The sequence below is a fragment of the Hevea brasiliensis genome, chromosome 9, assembly GCF_030052815.1.
Source record: "Hevea brasiliensis isolate MT/VB/25A 57/8 chromosome 9, ASM3005281v1, whole genome shotgun sequence".
NCBI classification, from domain to species: Eukaryota; Viridiplantae; Streptophyta; class Magnoliopsida; order Malpighiales; family Euphorbiaceae; genus Hevea; species Hevea brasiliensis.
Genome location: NC_079501.1, coordinates 84,516,722 through 84,544,668, shown reverse-complemented (window position 1 = coordinate 84,544,668; position 27,947 = coordinate 84,516,722). Strand labels below are relative to the sequence as shown.

Sequence of the window (27,947 nt, the reverse complement as noted above, 5' to 3'; positions counted from 1 at the left end):
ATAATATAAGAAATAGTTAGTGAATTTTATTTATCATAGAAATAAAAAAAAATTAATATATTTTTTTATGTAACTTTGGTGTAATGGTAAAATTACTCTATACAGAAACTGTTTCTTTGCAAAATAAAGATAAAATTGCATACATTAATCCTTTATAAAAAAAAAATAGACGGGATAATTATTCTAGAAGAAATTTATTTTCACTCAAGAATTTGAGATTAAAAATCAGTTCGTTAATTCAATTACCACAATCCACAAGTTGGTAGTTCACAATAAGGTGGCCTTGAAAAATGCCTTTTCCATCGGTGTCTATTTGCCGGAAAACTCCTTCGTCTAACAACAACCCCCCATTGCCGCATTTATCAACAATTCTCACCGTCACATTAGCTCCTGTTCCAGTATTGGTCACCTGAACACACCACGGGCAAACAAGAATTTAAATAAACGTAGCAAGATTTTATAAATTAACGAATAACGGATAAAACTATCCTCAATTTTTTATATTATTCACAATTAGGAGTGAGCATTATTCGGTTCAAACTGAATAAATTGAATCGAACCGCCTATTTGGTAATTCGGTTTAGTTTTTAAAATAATTCGGTTCGGTTCGGTTCGGTTCGGCTCGGTTTTATATTATAAAAATTTCTGTTATTTCGGTTCAGTTTGGTTTTTAAGAGAAAAAAATTAGTTAAATCGAACCGAACCGAATAGTAATTTTATATATACAAATCAAATCAAATCAAACCGAATCGATTTTTGAATTAATTTACTTTTATGGGGAATTAATGAATTATATGTAATTATATACATATAAATTATTTAATTTTATTGATTAATGGTTATTAGGTTCAAACCAAAGTAAAAAATAGACCAAATAACTTAAAAATCAAGTTTAAATTAAAAAATAATCAAAAATCAAAACCAATTGATTTGAACCGAACCGAATCGAAATAGAGTGGTTTGATTCGATTATGTTTTTCATCAATTTTAGTTCGGTTCGATTACTAAAATATGTAATTTAATTTTTATAATTTAATTCGATTCAATTCGATTTAATTCAATTTGAACTAAATACTCACCTCTATTCACAATATCAAATTAAATTGATGTTACTTGCTCACAGTGGGCTCTCGCCGGCCCGAGCGACCCAAGAGTTCGATGGGCCCCTACGCCTAGTGTCACAGGACGAGAGTTCTAGCCCCGTGCGGCACCCAGGTCCCCCTTGGCCAGGCCCCCCAGGTCAGCCTCCCCCTATCTGGCAAGCTCGCATAAGCCCAAATAATAAGCATCTTCGAGGTTTCTGGCACGTACCTGTACAGATTCACACTAGTTAGCTCCATAGGGCAAGAGACAGCTTGTGACGGCCTTGCTAACTGCCAAGAATAGGAGTGGGGAACTTCCGAACCGTTACATTCTCCCCCACCCAATCCCGCAAACGCCCTCGTTTGCGTGCATTTGCGTCGCTTCCCTGAACAACTTGATCACACTCCCTCGCTCATAGGAGTCCAAGTTCGTGGTGAAGACAGATAATGTGGCCACTAGTTACTTCTTGACTCAGAAGAAGTTGTCTCCTAAGCAGGCCCGATGGCAGGTTTTCTTGGCAGATTTTGACTTCACTATGGAGTACAAGCCAGGGCGTGCTAATCTTGTGGCTGATGCTTTGAGTCGCAAAGCAGAGTTGGCAGCCACGTCCCAGCCTAATCTAGCACTTCTTGATCGCATCAGAGAGGGGATGCAGCAAGACCCTCAAGCTAAATGTCTCATGGAGATGATCAGCCAGGGGAAGACTCGGAGATTCTGGCTGGATAATGGTCTGATATGCACTAAGAGAGGAAGTGTGTACATCCCTAAATGGGGAAGCTTGAGGAGGGAGGTCTTGAAGGAGTGCCATGATTCACTATGGGCTGGACATCCTGGTGCTAGGCGCACTATGGCACTAGTGGAACGTGCCTATTATTGGCCGCGGATGGTGGACGACATTGAGCTGTATGTGAAGACTTGTCTTGTCTGCCAGCAGGACAAGGGAGAGCAGCGGAAGCCTGGAGGGTTGCTTGAACCATTGCCCACTCCAGAGAGGCCATGGGAGAGTGTGTCTATGGACTTCATTATTGGCCTACCTACTGTGGAAGGGTGCGGCAATATCATGGTGATTGTTGATCGGTTCAGCAAATATGGGGTCTTTGTCCCAGTACCAAAGAGGTTTGACACAAGGGACGCAGCCAGGCTATTCTTCAAGAATGTGGTCAAGTACTGGGAGGTGCCTTGCTCCATAGTCAGTGATCGAGACACCAGGTTTGTTGGGAGATTCTGGACTGAACTCTTTAAAATGCTTGGCACTGAGCTCCAGTTTTCTACTAGCTTCCATCCGCAGACTGATGGCCAGACAGAGAGAATTAATGCGCTGTTGGAGCTATACTTGAGGCATTATGTGACAGCTAACCAGCGGAACTGGGTTGAATTGCTGGATGCAGCGCAGTTCTCTTATAATTTGCAGAGGAGTGAAGCCACGGGAGCTACACCATTTGAGTTAGCCACTGGACAGCAGCCATTGGCTCCCCACACTATTGGGACGCCTTATCAAGGTAAGAGTCCAGGAGCCTTCAGATTTGCTAAGGGCTGGAAGGAGAAACTTGACGAGGCACGGGCATCTTTGGCTAAAGCAGCAAAGAAAATGAAGAAATGGGCTGATGTGAAGAGGCGGCATGTGGAGTTCCAAGAGGGAGATCTTGTGATGGTCAAGATCATTGCTCACACGGTTCGCAACTATCACAAGGTGCATAAGGGCTTGCTTCGCAAGTATGAGGGACCATTCCCTATTGAGAAGAGGGTTGGCAAGCAGGCCTATAGAGTAAAGCTGCCTGCTCACTTGGAGGTGCATCCAGTATTCCACGTGAGTCTGCTAAAGCCCTACCATCAGGATGAGGAGGACCCGAGCCGTAACCAGTCGAAGAGGGCCCCTACAGCAGTCACTACCACCTTTGAGCGGGACGTGGAGGAGATACTTGCTCATAGGGAGGTACCGCAGAGAGGCATTCATCCTGGGTATAAGGAGTATTTAGTGAAGTGGAAAGATGCCTCAGATGATGAAGCTAGCTGGGAGCATGAGCTGTCCCTTTGGCAACATGAAGACAAGGTGCTAGCTTACTGGCAAGACGCGACGAGGGCGTCGCGGGGATGAGTGGGGGAGAATGTGACACCCTCACAGTTGAGCTCCCAAAAGTCCAATTTTTTTCTCGCGAGGTTATCTGTAGAGTGAGGTTCGACAGATGTAAATCCTTGTGGGGGCAAGAGGGAGGTACGTGTTGATGGCAGGCAACACGGGCGGAAATGGAATTTTTAGCCAAACAGGCCTACCGGGCGAGCTGGGGAGCAACTGGGTGCTGTTGGAGCAAATGAGGTTAAGTTTGCGAGCCAGGGCCCAAAATGAGGTTCACTGCAGGCATTGGGCATGCTGGGCCGTGGAGTGCCCCAAAACGAGGTTCAGGAGGCCTAGCCAGGCCCGAAGGCCAATCGAGCGTGTGGGAGCAACCTGCGGGCGAGACAGGCCCAAAATGAGGTTCAGCGTGCGAGGTGGGAGCTCGAGGCCCAGACGGGTGCGCGGGAGCAGCGGGCAGACAGTGCGCGCGGGAAAACGAGGTTCAAACTGGCGAACGGGAAATCCAGGCGCGAGCGGGACAGGCAAACGAGGTTCAAATCAGCGCGGGAGCTGCTGGGCGCCAAGCGCACCTGCACGGGCCGCCAGCCCGCCCAAACGAGGTTCACCCTCGCTGGCAGCCCTCCAAAACGAGGTTCACCCGTCAGAAATCTGCAGCTCGCCACTTTTTGAATTTTGGCCGCCAAGGGGAGTTCCAGCTCGTCCAAAACACTATAAATAGGGGTCCTAAGGCTCATTTTCATGCATAGAGAGTTCCACAAAGCTCCTTGTACACTTAGCCATTTTCTAGCTCACTTGTGAAGTTTTAGGCTTGTAAAGCTACTCTTCTTGAGTTATAAAATTACTTCCCTTTTGCCAAATACTCCCAAGTGTGTTTTCTACTTTACTTTCACTTTCTCACCATCTTTTACACTTATCACCCATCTTAGTCTATCTTGTATAGACTACTTGAGTTGAGAGGCTGACTTAGTCTTGCCAATTGACTAAGTGCCGCACGGTTTAAGCCCAGTTTGAGGTGAGCAAACACTTACTCCGTGACACTAGACGTTCAATATGAGATCTATCCCCTTTTCTGGATAGGATTACGAGATATTCATGTGAACAATTAGAATCATAGCCAAGGGGAGATTTCAAGATCGAGTAGATATCAAAGATATTAGGAGACCAACACTTATCACAACTCATGCTTTTAATTTTAGTAGAAGTCTAACTAATGTCACTATATATATATATGGAGACTAAGTATGTATAATTTTTCTTATTTTGCCGACTTAAAGAGCTTGCCCAAACTAATCACCCAGTGTTCTTTATTGTTTTACAAATCGATATCTGTGAAAATTTATAAAGTAGTATCATAAATATTATAATATAACATTATAAATCAACTTCTATTTTCTTTAGGATTTGGACTCTTTTTCTCAAAAACAATAAAACCCATTAAAATTCAAATTCTTATTATTATTTAAGTAGTTTTATGTTTAATTAAAATCAAAGATATAAATATAAAGAAAACTTTTACAGTTAAAAATTTAATAAAGAGATAAAAAAAAAATTGCGATGAAAAAAAAAAAATCTTATTGCGTGGTTTGCTTGTAAGATCTAAGGAATTCAAGACATGATTTTTCAAATATAATTAACATTTTAAAAAGAAAATATTAAATAATGAAATAATAAGTAGGGTGAATTAAATAGGGCGAATTTATGAACGATAAATTTACTCTTAATTTTTAAGAATATTTAAACTAAATAATCCACTATAATTTTATTCTAACTCATTGAATAATTATAAACTAAATAAAGCTTATAAGTAAAATTTATCTATTCAATATATTTTGTATTTAAATTGATGTGTTTTATCTTATAATTATTTTTTATTTATGTTTTTAATTTTACTTTTAAACTTTATTTTAAATTGCTGATTTTATATATTTCAACCAATAATTAGCGTATTTTTTTATTTATTAATGAGAAATTTTTGCAACGAAGATATATAAAAATAGATAGAGAGATAGAAGGGGAAAGAGAGAGAGATGGATATGATGAGAAAGAAAAGAGAGAGAAAGAGAGACGAAAAGGAGAGCATAGAGATGAAGAGAAGAGAGGGGCATGATATTTAAATTATTTTTATTTTTTTTTCATAGCAATGTCAGTTTCGTATGATAAAAAAAATCTTTAAAATATTAAATTAATAAGATTTTATTATTTATAAATCAATGTATAATGAGTTTTATATTACAAATTAAATTTTATGGATAATATCATTATAAAAGCTAAAATTGAAAAATAGTGAGTGAAATTTATGCAAAAAAAATTTACAAATTCATTTAGTTTTCTAATGCAATTGAAATAACGTAATTTATGCAACCATGCATGCATTACATTCATATATAATGTATATAAACTCAAATTTAATTATTTCACTTTGATTATCAATTTGTGATTATATTAATACATTATTTCTCTTGTAACAACCCAATTTTTTTTTAAAATAGAATAAATAAATTAAAAAATTAAAAATTAAAATTTTCCAAGAATGAATATGGACAACATGTCTGTCCAGGTTCATTTCCAGAAATTCAAAAAAAAAAAAAAAAAACAGCAGCCCTCCCCCCTCCCCTTAAAAACTCTCTCTCTTGTCACTCTCCCTACCCCTCCCTTTTTCTTTCGATCGGCCAGCCTCCAGCCACTATGGCTGCTCAGCGAGAGGTCTCTCCACCCTGGACGTCGCTGGTGCACCACCAGCTGGCCGGAGAAGCACCAGAAGCGGCGGCAAGTGATGGAGGAGAGAGAAAAATGCGCGCACAGTGGGTAGAAACTTCCAAGCGTGATTCCGGCTTCATTCGACTTCCGATCGAGGCGATTTAGGTGGTGTTCGAAAGCTTGTTCTGATAGCTTTCTTTAAATACCTATTTTGCAACATTTGGTGGTAGGATGAGTAAGATATGGAGGAGAGAAGTTTCGGGTTTTTCAAGTTTTTTTGTCAAATCTAGGACGATCCGACTGTTGGATCGACGATCCAATACCACCTATGGACTGAGGAAGAGGAGAGGAACATTATGATATGATCAGATCCGGCAGATGTCACCAATGATCGGTGGCCAGCCACCGTGTACGGTGGTTCCGACAGTGGCTCCGACAAGCTTTAGGGATGATTCAACTTCCAGAGGCTTTCTTATAAATTTTTGAAATTTTTGAGACACAGATAAGTTTTAGGTAAGATTATTTTTATTATTTCTCAGTCTGCAGTGCATAAATGCAGTATTTCTTAAACAGGAAAATTAAGAGAAAAATTCTAAGAAAAATATATGATGAAAGTAAAATTATTTGGAGATGCTTTATGGTATTTGTTGAATTTTTAAGTGATTGTGGAATATTTTTGAAAAATATATGTGGGTTTTAGTTAGATTTTTAGCATCTGAGCATATAAGATCATCTAAATTTATGGTATTTAAATTTTATATGATTGGTTGAAGCTTGAGGATGGAGGTTTAAATATGTGAATATTGAATTGGGTTGAATTAAGAATATGTTAGCTGCTGGAAACTGTAACACCCTCCCTGTAGCAACTTCGTACATTCTACTGTTCCGGTGACCAGTGTTAGTCCGGACAGCTAGAACGTCCGGAAAAATATTTAAACTAAAGTGAGGAACCATAATTAACTCAAATATTAATAAGAAAAATTTAGAAAAAAAATTTTAGAAATAAAATACAACCAAGTTAAACGAGCCGGTGCCCTAACGATGGGTAACCTAGTGAAAAGTTGCGATTCTAGCAACTAGGAGCCCTAGACCCAGGGAAAAAATCATAAAATAATTTTTGGGACTCCAGATAAGGGTCATTGAGGTTCTTATGGCATTAAAATGCCAAGAAAATATTTAGAAAAATTTTTCAATCGGTACAGACAATTTTGGCCCGTTAAGTCAAACGGAGGGCATTTTGGTCATTTCGTCTTCAGAGATGATTTTTGGCCGACTTGTCCAATTAAGTACATAAATTATATGACATAAAATATGAATTAATATTGATGAAAAATAATTTGAAGTTAGTAAAAAAGAAAAGAATAGAAAATGAAATATAATGCAAATTATGACATCATTATGGTGTCATTTAAAAATTCCACCAATTACATTTAAACAACCACTTAATTGACTAATAAAAAGAGATAATTGAGACCAAAAAAATCAAAACACCATCTGCCTTCTTCTCCCTCAAACCAGCCGAATTCCTTCTCTTAACCCAAACCTCCATTAAAACTTCATCAAGCTTCACACCCACTTAATCTCACCTTAAATCCACTTAATCACTTCACAAAAACTCTTCCTTGCACCTTAAACTCTCTCTAACCAGCAAGAAGAAGAAGGAAAAGAAAGTTTTTGCAAGCTTGGGAGTTAGCTCCAACAAGGTTAGTGACCTAAACCTTAAATTTCATTTCAATTTCATGTTTAAGAACTATATAGGTGATTAAATGACAAAGAAATTTGATGAAAGACATTGGTATGCTAACCCTAAATTTTGGCAGCCATGGTTAAGGTAATATGGTGAAAATTTTTGGGAAGCTAATATGCAAGTATGGCTGCCCTTAAAGTGTAACTTATAGGTGAATTGATAAATTCAATGATTATGCATGGTTTTGAATTGTTGAGTTAGGGTTTAGGTTGAAGAATGAGATTTGATCTTGTGATGATGGAAGTAGGTTTTAATGGTCAATTAGTCACCATTTGGTTTGGTTTCAATAAAAAATGAAGTGAATTGGGTTGTGGGATTTGAGGTTGATATGGCTGCCTTGTGTGACCTGCAGGTGTGGCTGTGAGTCCAGCCTGTTTGGACAGCCATAACTTAGGCTGTGTAGGTTTAATTGGTGTTTGGCCAATTGGACATGAAACTAGACACATAATGGCACAACTTTGGTGAAGAAACCATGCCCATAAGACCAAATCAAGTGTACCAAAAACTTGCCCCAATCCAGGTGTCCTGCAACTAGTTTCTGCAGAATGACCAAATGAACAGTGATTGTTCATTTGCCATAACTCAGTGTAGAATGGCCCAATTGACCTGAAATTTTACCAGCAACAAGCTAAGATATAGACCAACAACTTTCATGAAGAAACCCACCCCAAATTATGACCAGAACCTATCCAACAAGGCAGTTGTAGTCACTGTTCACTGCACTGTAGATATGGTCAGTCCAGAAAAATTCCAATCCGGCCAGTTGTGGTTTTTGGACCATAACTTGAGCTACAAAACTCCAAATGGAGTGATTCAAAAAAAGAAATTCAACTAGACAAAATAAGGAACAACTTTCATGTTTATCATTTTCCCAAATCCCACTGCAACAGCAACAAATGGAACAGTAAATATTGGGTATGAAAACTGAAAATTCTACTCCATTAATTTTAAGCTTAGAAATGGTATTGTTAACCAATACCAACAAATTTTGAATGCAAAATGTGGCATGTTGGGAGTGTTAAAACCAATGTACCTATTTTCTATGCAAAAGTCAACATTTTTGTTGACTAATAAAGGAAATAGTAACACCAAAACTTGAAATTCAAAAAATTGTAAAATTCAAAAGTATCAAATGCCCTAGTATACCTAACAAGATTGGTTTGGATAGTTTGGCATGCCAATAGGGTTCAGTTAGTAGTACTGCACATGGCATTATACCATTATGTGATTTCATGGCTTTTAGCCATTCTGACATTATGTTGAGATTTGGCCTTGTGCCTGATGTTATTACAGCTTGTTAGCTGTTCGGTTGCACACCGGGAGATACATATGTGATCGATGGTGTGACGGCCCAAGGTACTTGATACCCAGTGCTAGTTTACCCATTTATCCAGCCCAGTCGTCCAGTATAGGTTACTTGGGCAACAAAAAAAAAATGAAAGTGGATAAATGTAATGAAATAATGAATATAACCAGTACAAAATAAGTACGACTACAAATACTCAAAGAAAATTTATTTACAATGAGACATTAATACATTCACTACATATTTATTTTCTGTTATTTCTTTTTATTATATTATTGGCACCACTAAGCATTATTGCTTAGCGCGTTGCTTTTGCCACGCGTAGGTTCTGGAGATCTTGATCGAGAGCCCGGTAGACCACAGACTGGGTGAGACCTCCTGCAGCTCTGCATAGTGTCCGTGTCACCTCACCATCTTCAGTGCATTGGTAGGACACTAGGTTTCATTTTGGTATTTTGTAACTAACTTTTATTTTCTTTTGTGTAAATGAAACTTATGTAATGTATTTTGATGTTCATGTAAATAATGAAAATTGTGGTTATGAATGGAAAAATTTGAGTATTTACTTATTGCTTATATATGAGTACCATGAGAAATGAATGATTGAGAAATGGAGATATTGTTGAAAATAAAAATTATATTGAGATTTTGATATTGGAGTTTGAGAATGATTGAATATGATTATTGGAAGTGTTTTTCACAAGTTCCGAAGAACTGTTTTCTCCATTTTTAGCCGGTACTCTGCCGGATTTTTTGTAAAATTTTCGGAACCTCAAATAAATTATAATTTCAATAAATGACTTAAATGAATTATATTTCACAAGTTATATTCAAAACTATGATAAAAATTAATTAAGGAAGAATAAAAATCATTAAGATAAAATGGAGTGTTTCGGTACACCGTGTGACATAGCTTACTCGGATATACTGTAGACGGGTAAGGGGTGTCACATTTAGTGGTATCAGAGCACAGTTTAGGCGTTTCTGGGCCTAGATTGAGTCCATACCATGCATTGCATTTGTAAGAATCGAGGTGACACTAATGCAGATCTGTTTATCTTTGTTATTTTGAATAGGATATGGACCCTACATCTCATAGGGCAGTTGAGGAGGAAGTGGAGAGTCATGCTCCACCTGCAGCAGCTGAGACTGGGGGTAGGGGAGAACCTGCTCCGCCAGCTCAAGCAGAGTCTGCTCAGCCTCCACAGGCCGTGTTCCAACAAATGGCCGAGTTCTTCAAACAAATGGCTGGGGTAATGCCACCACCACCACCTCCACAACCGAAATCACACCTGGAAAAATTGAGAAAATTTGGAGCAGTGGACTTCTTTGGCAAGAGCGAAGATGATTCTGTTGTAGCCGAAAATTGGTTGAATAGAACAGGCAGAGTTTTAAAACAACTCCACTGCACTCCAGAACAAAATCTAGAAGCTGCTGTATCTCTGTTGCAAGATGATGCATATGAATGGTGGGATACGGTGTCCAGTGAAGTATAGCCAGAAGTAATAACTTGGGACTTCTTCCTCTCCGAATTCAAGAAGAAATATGTGGATAGTGTATACCTGGAAGAGAGAAGATGAGAGTTCATTAACCTGAGGCAGAGACAGCTGACAGTGGCCAAGTATGAAAAGGAATTTGTCAGATTAAGCCGCTATGGAAGGGAGATAGTCCCTAATGAGGCCGAGAGGTGTAAGAGATTTGAAGAGGGATTAAATGACAACATAAAGATCATGATCACTGCCTTGGGAATCACCGACTTCACCAAGTTAGTGGAAGTTGTAATAAAGGTTGAAAAGGTTAGAATAAATGAGCAGACCAGAAGAGAGAGACAGCAAAAGAGGGGCCCAAGTCAGTCTAGTTCATCTCCTGCACCTGGGAAAAAGTTCAAAGGTCCACCTGCATAGAGTTCAGGTCAACCACAAGGTCAGGGTCAGTCTTAGGAGCCCAGGCCACAGTTTACCCCTAGGAGAGGTCAGTCCACACCATCAGTGGGCAGCTCTCCAGGGATGGGGTTCAGGGGACCAGCCCCAGCATCTTCTGCATGTCCACATTGCCTGAAGTGGCATAAGGGGGAGTGTTGGAGAGTGACTGGTGCCTGCTTAAGGTGTGGGTCAACAGAGCATCAGTTGAGGAACTGTCCACATAGAACTACTACAGCGGCTCCAACACAAGCATACAGACCTACTCCTGTACCACAAAGGGGTAGGAAATCTGGCAAATCTGAGGCAGTGGGACCATCACAGAGGCCTGCATCTGAGCCAGCAGAGAGGCCTGATAACAGACCACCTGCCAGAGCTTATGCCATGAGAGCTCAGGAGGAGCAAGATGCCCCGGATGTCATCAGGGGTACGTTCTCCCTCTACAATACATCTGTGCATGCATTAGTGGATCCAGGATCCACTCATTCATACATCTACATCAACTTACCCGTAGAAAGGGGGATACTGGTAGGGGAGAGTGACTAAGATATTCTGGTCACTAATCCATTGGGCCACAGTGTGGTCGTGAACAAAGTGTTCAAGGGTTGCCTGTTAAGGATTCAGGGGTATGAATTCTTGGCAGATTTGATTAAGTTGCCTTTCCATGAGTTTGACGTGATTTTGGGAATGGACTGGTTGTCACGTCATCAGGCAATGGTTGATTGTAAACTGAAGAGGATTTCTTTGAAAACTCCTAGGGGTAATGAGATCACAGTTGTGGGGGAAAGGACAGATTTCTTGTCCAATGTCATCTCAGCCACAGTTGCAAGAAGAATGATGAGAAAAGGCTGTGAAGCCTACCTAGCACACGTGGTGGATACTAAGCAGGCTAAGCCAGATCTGTGTGACATATCCACAGTAAAGGACTTCTCAGATGTGTTTCCTGAAGAATTACCTGGTTTGCCACTAGAAAGGGAAGTTGAATTTGCTATTGAGACACTGCCGGGTATAGCACCCATTTCCATTGCTCCTTATAGGATGGCACCCACTGAATTGAGGGAGTTGAAAACTCAGTTGCAAGAGTTGCTTGATAAGGGGTTCATACGCCCCAGTGTGTCACCATGGGGAGCTCCAGTGCTGGTTGTGAAAAAGAAGGATGGGACTTTGAGGTTATGCATCGATTCTGTGATTGAATAAAGTATTGTGAAGAAGAACAAATATCCGTTGCCTAGAATTGATGATTTGTTTGATCAGTTGAAGGGAGTAGGAGTATTTTCTAAGATTCATCTTAGATCAGGGTATCATCAGTTGAGGGTGAAGGATGTAGATGTGCCAAAGACTGCATTCAAGACCCGGTATGGGCATTATGAGTTTCTGGTGATGCCCTTTGGCCTAACGAATGCACCAGCAGCATTCATAGACCTTATGAACCGTATCTTCCATCTATACTTAGATCGGTTCGTAGTGGTCTTTATTGATGATATTTTGGTGTATTCCAAGACCAGGGAAGAACATGATGAACATTTGAGGATTGTTCTGCAAACCCTGAGAGAAAAGAAGCTGTATGCTAAGTTGTCCAAGTGTGACTTCTGGTTAAATGAAATTGCATTCCGTGGACACATAGTGTCAGCTGATGGGATTAGAGTGGATCCCAAGAAAATAGAAGTAGTGATGGAATGGAAGCCTCCCAGAAATACAACTGAGGTCAGAAGCTTCTTGGGGTTAGCTGGGTATTACAGGAGATTTGTGAAGGAATTTTCCTTAATAGCTGCTCCAATGACCAAGTTGTTACACAAGAATGTCAGATTTGACTGGAATGACAAGTGTCAGACCAGTTTTGAGAAGTTGAAGGCTATGTTGACAGAGGCACCAGTTTTAACACAGCCAATGTCAGGAAAGGACTTTGTGGTCTACAGTGATGCCTCTCATAATGGGTTAGGGTGTGTATTGATGCAAGAGGGGAAGCTGATCGCTTATGCTTCCAGGCAGCTAAGGCCACATGAACAGAATTACCCTACCCATGATCTAGAGCTTGCAGCAATTATCTTCGCACTGAAGATATGGAGGCATTACTTATATGGTGAAAAGTGCTACATTTACAAGGACCACAAAAGCCTGAAATACTTGCCAACCCAGAAGGAGCTCAACCTTGACAGAGACGATGGATTGAGTTCCTGAAGGACTATGATTGTGTAATTGACTACCATCCTGGGAAGGCAAATGTAGCTGCTGATGCTTTGAGCAGAAAATTCATCACAGCTTTGAGATCATTGAATGCCCGTCTATCTTTGGTTCGAGATGGAGCTATTTTGGCTGAGTTGCAAGTAAGGCCAAACCTGCTACAGCAAGATTTTAGATGGGCAAAAGGCAGATGAAAAGTTAATGGCTATTATGAGCAAAATCTCAGAAGGAAAAGCAACTGACTATGAGGTGAAAGCAGATGGGTGTCTCTACTACAAAGGAAGAGTATGTGTACCAGATAATGGGGAATTGAAGGCCAGTATTCTAAATGAGGCACATACCAGTGTTTATGCTATGCACCCAGGAAGTACAAAAATGTATCATGATTTGAAGCTTCAGTATTGGTGGCCTGGTATGAAGAAGGACATAGCTGACTATGTGACTAAATGCTTGACATGTCAGCAAGTCAAGGCAGAACATCAAAGTTCCATCAGGTTTGCTACAACCTATACGCATACCTGAATGGAAATGGGATTGGGTCACCATGGATTTTGTAAGTGGTCTACCTCTCACCCGGAAGAAACATGATGCAGTGTGGGTGATAGTAGATAGATTGACGAAGTCAGCACACTTTCTGCCAATTAGGACTGACTACTCACTGGAGAAGTTAGCAGAATTGTATATCAGTGAGATAGTTAGACTGCATGGAATTCCACTTTCCATCATATCTGATCGAGACCCAAGGTTTACATCGAGATTTTGGAAGAAGTTGCATGAGTCCTTGGGTACACAACTCCACTTCAGCACAGCTTTCCATCCTCAGACGGATGGGCAATCAGAAAGAGTAATCCAGGTAAACAATTGAATCAATTGAATTAATACAAATATTGAATTAAAATGATAATAATAACAAGAAATATATGTCAGGTCCTTGAGGATATGCTAAGGGGTTGTGTCATTGAGTTTGAGGGAAGTTGGGATAGATACCTCCCACTAGCAGAATTTGCATACAACAATAGCTACCAAGATAGTATCCAAATGGCCCCGTATGAAGCACTGTATGGGAGAAAATGTAGAACTCCAGTGTGCTGGACTGAATTGGGCGAAGACAAACTAGTAGGCCCAGACTTGGTGAAACAGACTGAAGAGAAAGTAAAACTAATCAAAGCCAATCTAAAGGTTGCCTCAGATAGAAAGAAATCTTATGCCGACCTGAAGAGAAAAGAAATAGAATATGTGGTTGGCGACAAAGTGTTCCTCAAGGTGTCACCGTGGAAAAATGTATTGAGGTTTGGAAGAAAAGGTAAGTTAAGCCCTAGGTTCATTGGCCCATATGAAGTCATTGAACGTGTGGGTCCAGTGGCCTATAGGCTAGCTTTACCACCAGAGCTGGACAAGATCCACAATGTGTTCCACGTGTCTATGCTAAGAAGATACCGCTCAGATCCTTCACATGTCATCTCCATGGAAGAAATTGAAGTACAACCGGATTTGACATATGAAGAAGAACCCATACGGATCCTGGCTCAGGAAGTGAAAGAGTTGAGGAATAAGCAGATTCCACTGGTGAAAGTACTTTGGAGGCACCACAATACTGAAGAGGCAACATGGGAAAATGAAGAGACGATGAGGCAGCAGTTCCCTCAACTATTTGCATCAGGTAAATTTCGAGGGCGAAATTTAAATTAGAGGGGAAGAGTTGTAACAGCCTCCCTGTAGCAAATCCGTACATTCTACTGTTCCGGTGACCAGTGTCGGTCCGGACAGCTAGAACGTCCAGAAAAATATTTAAACTAAAGTGAGGAACCATAATTAACTCAAATATTAATAAGAAAAATTTAGAAAACAAATTTTAGAAATAAAATACAACCAAGTTAAACGAGCCGGTGCCCTAATGATGGGTAACCTAGTGAAAAGTTGCGGTTCTCGCAACTAGGAGCCCTAGACCCAGGGGAAAAATCATAAAATAATTTTTGGGACTCCAGAGAAGAGTCATTGAGGCTCCTATGGCATTAAAATGCCAAGAAAATATTTAGAAAAATTTTTCAATCGGTACAGACAATTTTGGCCCGTTAAGCCAAACGGAGGGCATTTTAGTCATTTCGTCTTCAGAAATGATTTTTAGCCGACTTATCCAATTAAGTACATAAATTATATGACATAAAATATGAATTAATGTTGATGAAAAATTAATTTGAAGTTAGTAAAAAAGAAAAGAATAGAAAATAAAATATAATGCAAATTATGACATCATTATGGTGTCATTTAAAAATTCCACCAATTACATTTAAACAACCACTTAATTGAATAATAAAAAGAGATAATTGAGACCAAAAAAATCAAAACACCATCTGCCTTCTTCTCCCTCAAACCAGCCGAATTCCTTCTCTTAACCCAAACCTCCATTAAAACTTCATCAAGCTTCACACCCACTTAATCTCACCATAAATCCACTTAATCACTTCACAAAAACTCTTCCTTGCACCTTAAACTCTCTCTAACCAGCAAGAAGAAGAAGGAAAAGAAAGTTTTTGCAAGCTTGGGAGTTAGCTCCAACAAGGTTAGTGACCTAAACCTTAAATTTCATTTCAATTTCATGTTTAAGAACTATATAGGTGATTAAATGACAAAGAAATTTGATGAAAGACATTGGTATGCTAACCCTAAATTTTGGCAGCCATGGTTAAGGTAATATGGTGAAAATTTTTGGGAAGCTAATATGTAAGTATGGCTGCCCTTAAAGTGTAACTTATAGGTGAATTGATAAATTCAATGATTATGCATGGTTTTGAATTGTTGAGTTAGGGTTTAGGTTGAAGAATGAGATTTGATCTTGTGATGATGGAAGTAGGTTTTAATGGTCAATTAATGACCATTTGGTTTGGTTTGAATAAAAAATGAAGTGAATTGGGTTGTGAGATTTAAGGTTGATATGGCTGCCTTGTGTGACTTGCAGGTGTGGCTGTGAGTCCAGCCTGTTTGGACAGCCATAACTTGGGCTGTGTAGGTTCAATTGGTGTTTGACCAATTGGACATGAAACTAGACACATAATGGCACAACTTTGGTGAAGAAACCATGCCCATAAGACCAAACCAAGTGTACAAAAAACTTGCCCCAATCCGGGTGTCCTGCAACCAGTTTCTGCAGAATAACCAAATGAACAGTGATTATTCATTTGGCCATAACTCAGTGTAGAATGGCCCAATTGACCTGAAATTTTACCAGCAACAAGCTAAGATATAGACCAACAACTTTCATGAAGAACCCCAAATTATGACCAGAACCTATCCAACAAGGCAGTTGCAGTCACTGTTCACTGCACTATAGATATGGTCAGTCCAGAAAAATTCTAATCCGGCCAGTTGTGGTTTTTGGACCATAACTTGAGCTACAAAACTCCAAATGGAGTGATTCAAGAAAAGAAATTCAACTAGACAAAATAAGAAACAACTTTCATGTTTATCATTTTCCCAAATTCCCACTGCAACAGCAACTAATGGAACAGTAAAGATTGGGTATGAAAACTGAAAATTCTGCTCCATTGATTTTAAGCTTAGAAATGGTATTGTTAACCAATACCAACAAATTTTGAATGCAAAATGTGGTATGTTGGGAGTGTTAAAACCAATGTACCTATTTTCTATGTAAAAGTCAACATTTTTGTTGACTAACGAAGGGAATAGTAACACCAAAACTTGAAATTCAAAAAATTGTAAAATTCAAAAGTATCAAATGCCCTAGTATACCTAACAAGATTGGTTTGGATAGTTTGGCATGCCAATAGGGTTCAGTTAGCAGTACTACACATGGCATTATACCATTATGTGATTTCATGGCTTTTAGCCATTCTGACATTGTATTGAGATTTGGCCTTGTGCCTGATGTTATTACAGCTTGTTAGCTGTTCTGTTGCACACCGGGAGATACATATGTGACCGATGGTGTGACGGCCTGAGGTACTTGATACCCAGTGCCAGTTTACCCATTTATCGATCGATCGTCCAAAGATAGGTTACTTGGGCAACAAAAAAAAATGAAAGTGGATAAATGTAATGAAATAATGAATATAACCAGTACAAAATAAGTACAACTACAAATACTCAAAGAAAATTTATTTACAATGAGACATTAATACATTCACTACATATTTATTTTCTGTTATTTCTTTTTATTATATTATTGGCACCACTAAGCATTATTGCTTAGCGCGTTGCTTTTGCCACGCGTAGGTTCTGGAGATCCTGACCGAGAGCCCGGTAGACCACAGACTGGGTGAGACCTCCTGCAGCTCTGCATAGTGTCTGTGTCACCTCACCATCTTCAGTGCATTGGTAGGACACTAGGTTTCATTTTGGTATTTTGTAACTAACTTTTATTTTCTTTTGTGTAAATGAAACTTATGTAATGTATTTTGATGTTCATGTAAATAATGAAAATTGTGGTTATGAATGGAAAAATTTGAGTATTTACTTATTGCTTATATATGAGTACCATGAGAAATGAATGATTGAGAAATGGAGATGTTGTTGAAAATAAAAATTATATTGAGATTTTGATATTGGAGTTTGAGAATGATTGAATATGATTATTGGAAGTGTTTTTCACAGGTTCCGAAGAACTGTTTTCTCCATTTTTAGCCGGTACTCTACCGGATTTTCTATAAAATTTTCGGAACCTCAAATAAATTATAATTTCAATAAATGACTTAAATGAATTATATTTCACAAGTTATATTCAAAACTATGATAAAAATTAATTAAGGAAGAATAAAAATCATTAAGATAAAATGGAGTGTTCCGGTACACCGTGTGACATAGCTTACTCGGATATACTATAGACAGGTAAGGGGTGTCACAGAAACTTATGGAATTAAGTAATATTCTTGAATAAAATATTCATGGGTGATTAGAAAAATTACAATTCCTTTTGCAATAGCTTTATAAATTTATTAAGGACCGCAGGCAAAATTTTAAAATTTTTAGAGCTTGTTTGAGTGGATTTTTACAAAATGTCAATTATAGGGACTAAAACATAATTTTTCAAGTTTATGACTATTGTCTGATTTGGAGGGCCCAAGAGGGGCCATATGATGTTAATGAGATGTGATTGTGGAAATTGAGAATTTAGAAGTGTTATTTGAATTTTTTTGCAGGTTGGGTATGTCCTAGGTATAGGGGAAACTCTGCCGAATTTTCGGCATAAATTATGATTGCCTCTTTAGATTTATTTTTATTTGAATTAGCACTAATAAATTCACAATAAAATTATGTAGGTGATCAGGGTGAACTATCTTTCTTCACCCAACCTCTACAGTCGTCTCTGGTGTACTGTGTATAAAATATTAATTTTAATTATAATTTCAATATTATTATATGTTCAAGCATGCCCATGCATCACTTATAAATATGTATCTATGTAGTTAAACCCTAGGCACGTTTTATATTGCATTCTTAATTGATGAAGTGCCATGGATGTTGCTTATGGTAATTTGGAGCTGTAACACCCTAGGCAAATCCCACATCGACAAAACAAATGTAATGGCCCAGCCCACTAGTGATATTGTCCGCTCTGGATTGAAGCCCTCACGGTTTTAAAACGCGTTAATAGGGGTTACGAACTGTCAACTTATGAACCCAGCATCTCTCCCATGTTTTGTCGATGTGGGATTTGCCTATGGTGTTACAATCCACCCCCCTTATGGGACTCAGCGTCCTCGCTGAGGTTTGCCCCACCATCGTTCAAGGTTGCACGCGGAGTGACTCTGATACCACAAATGTAATAGCCCGGCCCACTAGTGATATTGTCTGCTCTGGGCCAAAGCCCTCACGGTTTTAAAACGCGTCACTAAGAGTTACGAACCACCAACTTATAAACCCAGCATCTCTCCCGTGTTTTGTCGATGTGGGATTTGCCTAGGGTGTTACAATCCACCCCCCTTATGGGACTCAGCGTCCTCGCTGAGGTTTGCCCCACCATCGTTCAAGGTTGCACGCGGAGCGGCTCTGATACCACAAATGTAATGGTCCGGCCCACTAGTGATATTGTCCGCTCTAGGCCGAAACCCTCACGGTTTTAAAACGCGTTAATAGGGGTTACGAACTGTCAACTTATGAACCCAGCATCTCTCCAGTGTTTTGTCGATGTGGGATTTGCCTAGGGTGTTACAGGAGCAGTGTGCATGCATTGGTGTGCGTGTGGTGTGTGGTATTGTATATGGATAGGACGAGTAAACACTGCTTGAGAGACATTCGTTGGGACTCGGTCCTCTTATGGATAAGTCGAGGTAGGCACGGCTTGATAGATACTCGCTGGCTCCCGCATTTGATCCATTAAGTGAAAGTCCAGCTCGAGAGACACTCACTGGCAGAGGTTGGATTAAGAGAGCTGTATAGGGGATCAGCTCCCGTATATGTACTGTTTGAATATTATTGGGTGTGTGTGCTCCAAATTACCTTTTTGTTACTATGATGTGACTTGTATGGATATGTATGATGGTGTTGCATTTCACTATTAGGACGCATTAGTTTTAGATAGCTATAGAAATTGTACTTAAAATTGGTATTTTACTCTCTGAGTCGAACGTTTACTCCTGTTCACCCTATTTTTTTCAGGCTACAGGAGGAGACCTTTTAAAAAATAACCTACTTCCTTTCTCGCAGGTTATCGATAATTACTTAATTGTATTATTATTCTCTAAATTTGTAAATTTAAAACTCCGCATATACTAGTAGTAGCATTGATCTTGTCAGGGACTATATGAATTTAAGTTTTTGTATTAATAAATGAAAAATTTTTATGATTTTTAAATATTTTGTGAATGATGTAACAGGGTTGAGCTGGGCTCCCCTAATTTTAATTTCTGATAATTATTGGGTTAAGTTGGCCTAAAATAAAATTATAATAGTTCAATTTAAATTATTTTATATGCACGTTGGGCCTAAATTGTGGGCTTGGTCATGGGTTTGAAAACAGTAAGGCTTACTATGGGCCTCGGGGGCTTTATGTCGGCCCAGTTCCTAGTGCCGATCTGGCCCATAGTTTGGACTATGACAAAGTTGGTATCAGAGCTTAAGCTCTAGATTCATGGGAAATGGGTGTCTAGGGCTTTAAAAAGAGTCTGATTAGGAGTCACATGTGGAGTATAGGATTCTGTTTCGTCTTCTTCTGTAATTCCTTGCTTCTAGATTCTGCATTATTCCTTGGGTAGTATAAGAGTGCTTCAGTTTAGCACCTCAATTTTGTAAAGTTTATGGTGACATGAAATAGATTTAGCAGACGTGTTGAGGTTTGGCATGGAAATATATACTCCAAGAAATACTATGTTTATATTAGTATGGGTCCAAGTAGTGTGCCTATCTAGTACAAGGCATGAGGACTTAAAGGTGATTTTTGGCAATATAGTTGCCCTAAATGGGAGCGAGGATATCATTGCTGGCAGTCGTCAATGGATAGCCTAATTGGACAAAGTTATAGTATCAGTAAATAGCCAGTCAGAGCAAGTTCATGGTATCAGTAGAGTCATGATAGATAAAAGAGTAGGAAATCTAGTCTGTTGGGACGTACTTTGATAACTATGCAATATTCTTGATGTTGTATTGTAAGCTGCAGATTACAGTACCGACATGGGATTATTGTGTAGAGCTGCATGCCTCCCTGTAGTGCTCATGATGAGGATGTTTGCAGACAGTCTCTACTTTGGTACAGTTATGCCAGAACAGGGTTCTATTACTGCAAAAGAGTTTGGAAATCCTAGGTAGAGATTTAAAACCTTAGAGCTAGAATATCGAAGGGTCACAGTTGTAAGGTAGCTAGAGTCAGTGACTCAATTACCCTAGCATGAGCTACAATTACATCAGGAATTGCTGAAAGACTAGAGGTTTCAGTATAGTCATAAATTAAAGGTAACACCTATAGGATAAGGCCATTTGGTCTTTGATATGGGGTCTTAGATGGTTTTGGCATTGTTATGGGCCTTTTGGCTAAAGTTTAGTGAAAAACAGTATCTTCTTTATGTAGCAGTAGGGCGCAGGATATGATTTTTTTTTTCTCTCCTAAAGGAGACAGGATGCTATGGATGATGTTCATAGCCCGTGAAATGATGCTTTAAGGGGTTTACAGTATGAAAAGAGAGCAGATTGCCTGACATGTTTGTGGCAAGGTGGTAGATGTAGTATCTTTTTCATAATCAATTATGATGTAAAGCGGTCTTATTCTTTCAAAAGAGATAGGGGTTTATTACTAATGATGGTGACCAACAAAATAGTGCCCCAGATAGGACTATAGAGTGTGGTAGAGAGTAGTTGGCTTGGGTATCCTAGAGAGGATACAAGTTTCATTATAGGAACCATAAATGATCAGATCATGATGGATGTAAGGCCTTTGAATTGAATAACGGGTTTAGGTGCCCAGTATCTTAAGTTTTGGCTAATTGATTAAACAAAAAAAAATAAAAAAAAAAAAAAATAAAAAAAAAAAATAAAATTGATGCAGAATCAGTTCTCTAGATAGTAAAGGTATTATATAAGCTAAAGGATAAGAATAGAGATCACACAATAAATGTATGATTGCAATTTCCTGAGTTCCTTTCTAACTTCATATTGTTCAAAACAATAGTATGATCTAATTATAATAGCGTTAAGAGTAATAAATTAGCGAAGATAAATCACAGAAAGCCAGTGGATAGAGAAAGTGCAAAATGAAAGTTTGGACAATGGATTATAGATGCAACATAATCTAAATTCCAGTGGAAGTACTAGCTAGAGTGGTCAAGGGACCAAATCTGAGTGGTGCAGACATGTGATAACCTGGTAAAGACTCTGAAAAATACAATTAGCAAGTACAGCTGTCATGTTCGGAAGAAGAATGGAACCAGGGATAGAATATTCAAGTTCTATTTTGAGTAAGATAAAAGGAATAAATGAAAGGACAACCTGAAGGCCGCAGAATAAAAAAAAAACAAAGTTAAGATATAGGGTAGGCTAAGTGTTATTCTTAGAAAGGTGAATGACAAGGATGGAAGTATGGATTCTAGTAATGTTATACTCATAGCATGATGTAGTTGAGGTAGTGCCAAGGGCTAGAATATAGAGCTTGGAGTTGCATGATTGGATCATACTCTATCTATTCCCTATTCCTAAAGTGAAGTGGATAGCAATGGGGCAAGATTCCTTTAACTTGTTAACAGTATCAAGAAGATTAGGCGAGGAATACAATAATAATGAGCAAAAGTTAGAAGGTGTGCAATGGTATTATGAACTATCTAATCAGGCAGAGAAAAGAAGTTAGTAAGTAGTAAGTTGAATAAAAGTCAATTTAATGGATCAAATAGGTATGATGAGAGGAAAGATTTATAGATAATGACACATAGGCTTTAGGTTAGACTTTTGAGATAGTGAGAAGGTAGTTAGAGGTTCGTTATGATTGTTAGGCAAACGTCTTTAGTGTGATCAACAGAATCACTTTGTAGTGAAGCAATAATGATAGAACAATAGTATAGGTAGAACGAAAAGCGACAAATATAGGTAGTTATAAATCACTAGAAAGTTCAAGGATCAAATTAATGACCATAGGTAAAGGTGGAATTAGTGCTGGAAGAATCTATGAGTGAGAGAAATCTTTTAGGATTCAATAAAAGTTAAGGGCACAATATAGATGATGATAGGTATGAATCATAGATCGAGAATAAGTAAAGTTAATAAATTATAAAATATTATGTCAGGAAGGACAATGGTACGGTAAAGGGTTCATGAAATTGATACCTTATAGGTAGAGCACAATTGTGCTAGGAGATGATGAAGTTTGAAGAGAAAGACCAAGAAACATAGATTAAACGTTATTATATGGACAATCGGCCATAGTTGACTGTAAAAGAATATTTTTCTTTCTCTTCAAGTTTAGCTCGTGCTTTTAGTTCTAGAGGATTATATAAGGATAGAGACTAAGTCAAGGAGACCTAGTTATTTGTGAATTTGGTAGGCACCAATTCATACACAATCTCCTAATATGAGAATGACGGTAAGTGCATACCTAATGTTAAATATGAAAGAACAATCAGAGTAGTGATAGGAGTTAAATTGAGTTAACTACCAAGGCTTGCAACCATTTTAAACTATGAGCTGGAGGAAGTACTATTTATGGATGAGTTTCAATAGATGAAATTGTTGTTGATGGGTAAGTTTGAGGCTGAAGTTTGGAAAGTTGTGGGCAGTATATGCAGTTATATTAGGGAGAATGAATGCGTGGAGTATCTTGTCTGTAATTAAGGCATAACATATAATTCCCACAGCTATGTTAGTTCAGGTGGAACTTATAGTTTCAAGAGCTCCTATCTAACCATGATGAGTAATTTCCTACAAAGGGTAATAAAGAATAATAATATTGGGTGATCAAGTTGGGAAAGGAGACATAAGAAGAATTTTCCATGGTCAATTACATGTGTTACATAATATGAAAAATGTGTTAGTAGAAGTCAATTGTAAGGTTAGAATTCTAGGAGTAATGGAACTAGTAATTAAGATAGGACTATGAAATAAAAAGAAGGATAAAGTTGATGATGGGATGGACATCCTTGAAAGAAAAAGTATAAGAATGAGAGAGGACAAAGGTTAAAGAATAGGTACAGTAGGTTAAAAGGATATCAACAATAGCAAAAAAAAAAAATAAAGGAAGTGGATAAGATCCAAAGGACAGTAGAAGAGCTCAATAGATTTAGTTACAATGATGAGAATAAGAAGGAATAAGTCTGCTATGGACACACCAATGGATGTTTAAAACAAGTTATATTGAGGTAATAGATTGAAGGAGTAGTGGAACCTCAACCTAAGTGTCAATGTGTCAAGAAATACGTCACATAATAAGAAGCTTTAGGAAAAAGTCAGGATATTCCCATTCCAGAGGAGGAGTAGAAATGATAAAGTCACATGGACTGGTTTGTCAGGGAATATAAACACTTTTGTCATATAAAAAAAAAAAAAGAGAGACCCAGTTCACTTTTCAATGTTGATAAATGGTACACTTAGCCCTTGGAGGGAACTCTACCTAACTAGTTACATAAGATGGACAAAGGTTGGTCCAAGTACCTTAGTAATGACACAAATAGATAGAAAATTTGAAGTATCATGAAAATAATAAGATGCATAGGTGCTAACCGTTGAGGTCAAAGGACAAGTAAGGATTTAGAATAAGATGCCTATGATAGGTGCTACAGAAAACATCTTATAGAACATTATAGGATAAGGAACATAAGTCATGTCCTTGGGAAGTAGAAGGTTGAGGGGTAAGCGCCAAGGTTGATTGAAGTTATGAGACATCAAGTCAAGTACAGAGAGATATAGTGAATGCTTGAGATGTCAGAAAAATGGTCAATGAATAGTTAAGAGATAAGAGCTTCTCTAGTAAAAGATAATGACAGTTAGGGCACTATGGTAAAATCAGAGAGCAAAGGAATGCGATTTATACTACATGAAAAGTTTAGAGAATAGAGCGTTTTAACCATCTTTGCTTAGCTGGAGGAGTAAATGCTCGCACCTATCCCAATAGCCCTCTTTCCTTATCCCTTATTTATTTGAAAATTCGAGGACGAATTTTTCTTAAGGGGGGAAGAATGTGACAACACAAATTTTTTAAAATTAGAATAAATAAATTAAAAAATTAAAAATTAAATTAAAAATTAAAAATTAAAAATTAAAATTTTCCAGGAATGAATCTGGACAACATATCTGTCCAGGTTCATTCCCAGAAATTCAAACAAAAAAAAAGAAGGAAAAAAAAAAAACAGCAGCCCCCCCCCTCCCCCACCCCTTAAAAACTCTCTCTCTCCTGTCACTCTCCCTTCCACTCCATTTTTCTTTCGATCGGCTAGCCTCTAGCCACCATGGCCGCCCGAAGAGAGGTCCCCCAACCCTGGACATCGCCGGCGCACCACCAGCTAGCTGGAGAAGCACCAGAAGTGGCGGCAAGTGATGGAGGATAGAGAAAAATGCGCGCACAGTGGGCAGAAACTTCCAGGCGGGATTTCGGCTTCATCCGACGTCCGATCGAGGCGATTCAGGTGGTGTTGGAAAGCTTGTTCTGAGAGCTTTCTTTTGATACCTATTTTGCAACATTTTGTGGTCAGATGAGTGAGATATGGAGAAGAGAAGTTTCAGGTTTTTCAAGCTTTTTTGTCAGATCTAGGACGATCCGACTGTTGGATCGATGATCCGAGACCACCTATGGACTGAGAAAGAGGAGAGGAACATTATGATATGATCAGATCTGACAGATGTCACCGGTGACCGGCGGCCGGCCACCGTGTGCTATGATTCCGGCGGTGGCTCCGACGACCTTTGGGGATGATTCAACTTCCAGAGGCTTTCTCATAAATTTTTGAAATTTTTGAGACACATATAAGCTTTGGGTAAGATTATTTTCATTATTTTTCAGTCTGTGGTGCTTAAATGCAATGTTTTTTAAATAGGAAAAATTAGAGAAAAATTCTAAGAAAAATATATAATGAAAGTAAAATTATTTAGAGATGTTTTATGGTATTTGTTGAATTTTTAAGTGATTGTGGAATATTTTTAAGAAATATATGTGCATTTTAGTTAGATTTTTAGCATCTGAGCATATAAGATCATCTAAATTTATGGTATTTAAATTTTATATGATTGGTTGAAGCTTGAGGATGGAGGTTTAAAAATGTGAATATTGAATTGGATTGAATTAAGAATATGTTAGCTATTGGAAACTTATAGAATTGAGCAATATTCTTGAATAAAATATTCATGGGTGATTAGAAAAATTACAATTCCTTTTGCGATAGCTTTATAAATTTATTAAGGATCGAGGGGCAAAATTTTAGAATTTTTAGAGTTTGTTTGAGTAGAATTTTTACAAAATGTCAATTATAGGGACTAAAACATAATTTTTTAAGTTTATGACTATTGTCTAATTTGGAGAGCCCAGGAGGGGCCATAGATGTTAATGAGATGCGATTGTAGAAATTGAGAATTTAGAAGTGCTATTTGAATCTTTTGCAACTTAGGTAGGTCCTAGGTATAGGGAAAACTCTGCTGAATTTTTTGCATAAATTATGATTGCCTCTTTAGATTTTTTTATTTATTTGAATTAGCACTAATAAATTCACAATAAAATTATGTAGGTGACCAGAGTCAACCATCTTTCTTCACCCAACCTTTACAGTCGTCTCTGGTATACTGTGAGTAAAATATTAATTTTAATTATAATTTTAATATTATTATATATTCAAGCATGCCCATGCATCACTTATAAATATGTATCTATGTAGTTAAACCCTAGACACGTTTTATATTACATTCTTAATTGATGAAGTGCCATGGATGTTGCTTATGGTAATTTGGAGTAATGTGCGTGCATTGACATGCGTGTGGTGTGTGGTATTGGATATGGATAGGACAGGTAGACGCGGCTTGAGAGACACTCGCTGGGACCCGGTCCTCTTATGGATAAGTCGGGGTAGGTACGGCTCGAGAGACACTCGCTGGCCCCCGCATTTGATTCATTAAGCGAAAGTCTAGCTTGAGAGACACTCGCTGGCCCCCGCATTTGGTTCATTAAGCGAAAGTCTGGCTTGAGAGACACTCGCTAGCAGATGTTGGATTAAGAGAGCTGTATAGGGGATCAGCTCCAATATATGTACTATTTGAATATTATTGGGTGTGTGTGCTCCAAATTACCTTTTTGCTATTATGATGTAACTTGTATGGATATGTATGATGGTGTTGCATTTCACTGTTAGGACGCATTAGTTTTAGATAGCTATAGAAATTATATTTAAAATTGGTATTTTACTCTCTGAGTCGAACGTTCACTCCTGTTCACCCTATTTTTTTTTGGCTACATGCTGGAGGAGACCTTTTTCAGAATAACCTGCTTCTTTTCTCGTAGGTTGTCAATAATTACTTAATTGTATTATTATTTTCTAAATTTATAAATTTAGAACTCCGCATATACTAGCAGTAGTATTGATCTTGTCAGAGATTGTATGAATTTAAGTTTTTATATTAATAAATGAAACATTTTTATGATTTTTAAATAGTTTATGAATGATGTAACAGGGTTGAGCTGAGCTCCCCTAATTTTAATTTTTGATAATTATTGGGTTAAGTTGGCCCGAAATAAAATTATAATAGTTTAATTTAAATTATTTTATATGCATGTTGGGCCTAAATTGTGGGCTTGGTCATGGGTTTGGGAACAGTAAGGCTTACTATAAGCCTTCGAGGCTTTATACCGGCCCAGGTCCTAGTGCCGGTCCGGCCCATAGTTTGGGCCGTGACATCTCTTATCTTTATTATATATCATTACTATATGAATATATATTTTAATAAAGTTATAAAAAAAAGATGTAATTAAATTATTTAATACTAACTATAATAATATAAATGGAAATTTAAATTAATATTCAAAATTTATAATTTTCAAAGAAAATAAAATTATCGTATTTTAAAAATTTTATTTAACAATTTTACTATAAATGTGGAAAATTTTTCTAATAATAATAAATATGAAAATATGTCAAATATATATTATATTGTACTAATTAAATTATAATATTAATTATTGTAAAAACTTACTATTTTAACTTAAGTAATTAAATTATATATATATATATATATATATATATATATATATATATATATATATATATTCATATTTCTTACATTTAAGCATTTGCCACAAGCAGCTTGTCCTTGAGGTCCGACGGGTCCGCAGAAGGCCGTCCATCCATACTTCTGGCGCCACTCGAGCGGCTTGCTTGCATCCCATGTTGAGCAGTAATTTCTTAACTCCCATCCATTTTGTTCAGGATGGTAGGGAATATAGGATGCTGTCACATTGAAAGCACTTTGGGAATTGGCTTTAGCCATGAGAAAGACTAGGAACACTATGCTCAGGGTTACACTTGCTTTCCCCAT

At 37.9% G+C, this 27,947-nt stretch overlaps 1 protein-coding gene across 1 annotated transcript; it reads right to left on the bottom strand.

Annotated features, from left to right (window-relative positions):
- Positions 1-238: 238 nt before the first annotated feature.
- Positions 239-27,947, bottom strand: LOC110643276 (pathogenesis-related protein PR-4-like). Its single transcript, XM_021795610.1, has 2 exons — positions 27,693-27,947; positions 239-409 (listed from the first exon to the last, which is right to left on the bottom strand). The coding sequence occupies exons 1-2, from the start codon at positions 27,945-27,947 to the stop codon at positions 239-241; spliced, it is 426 nt and encodes a 141-aa protein (XP_021651302.1).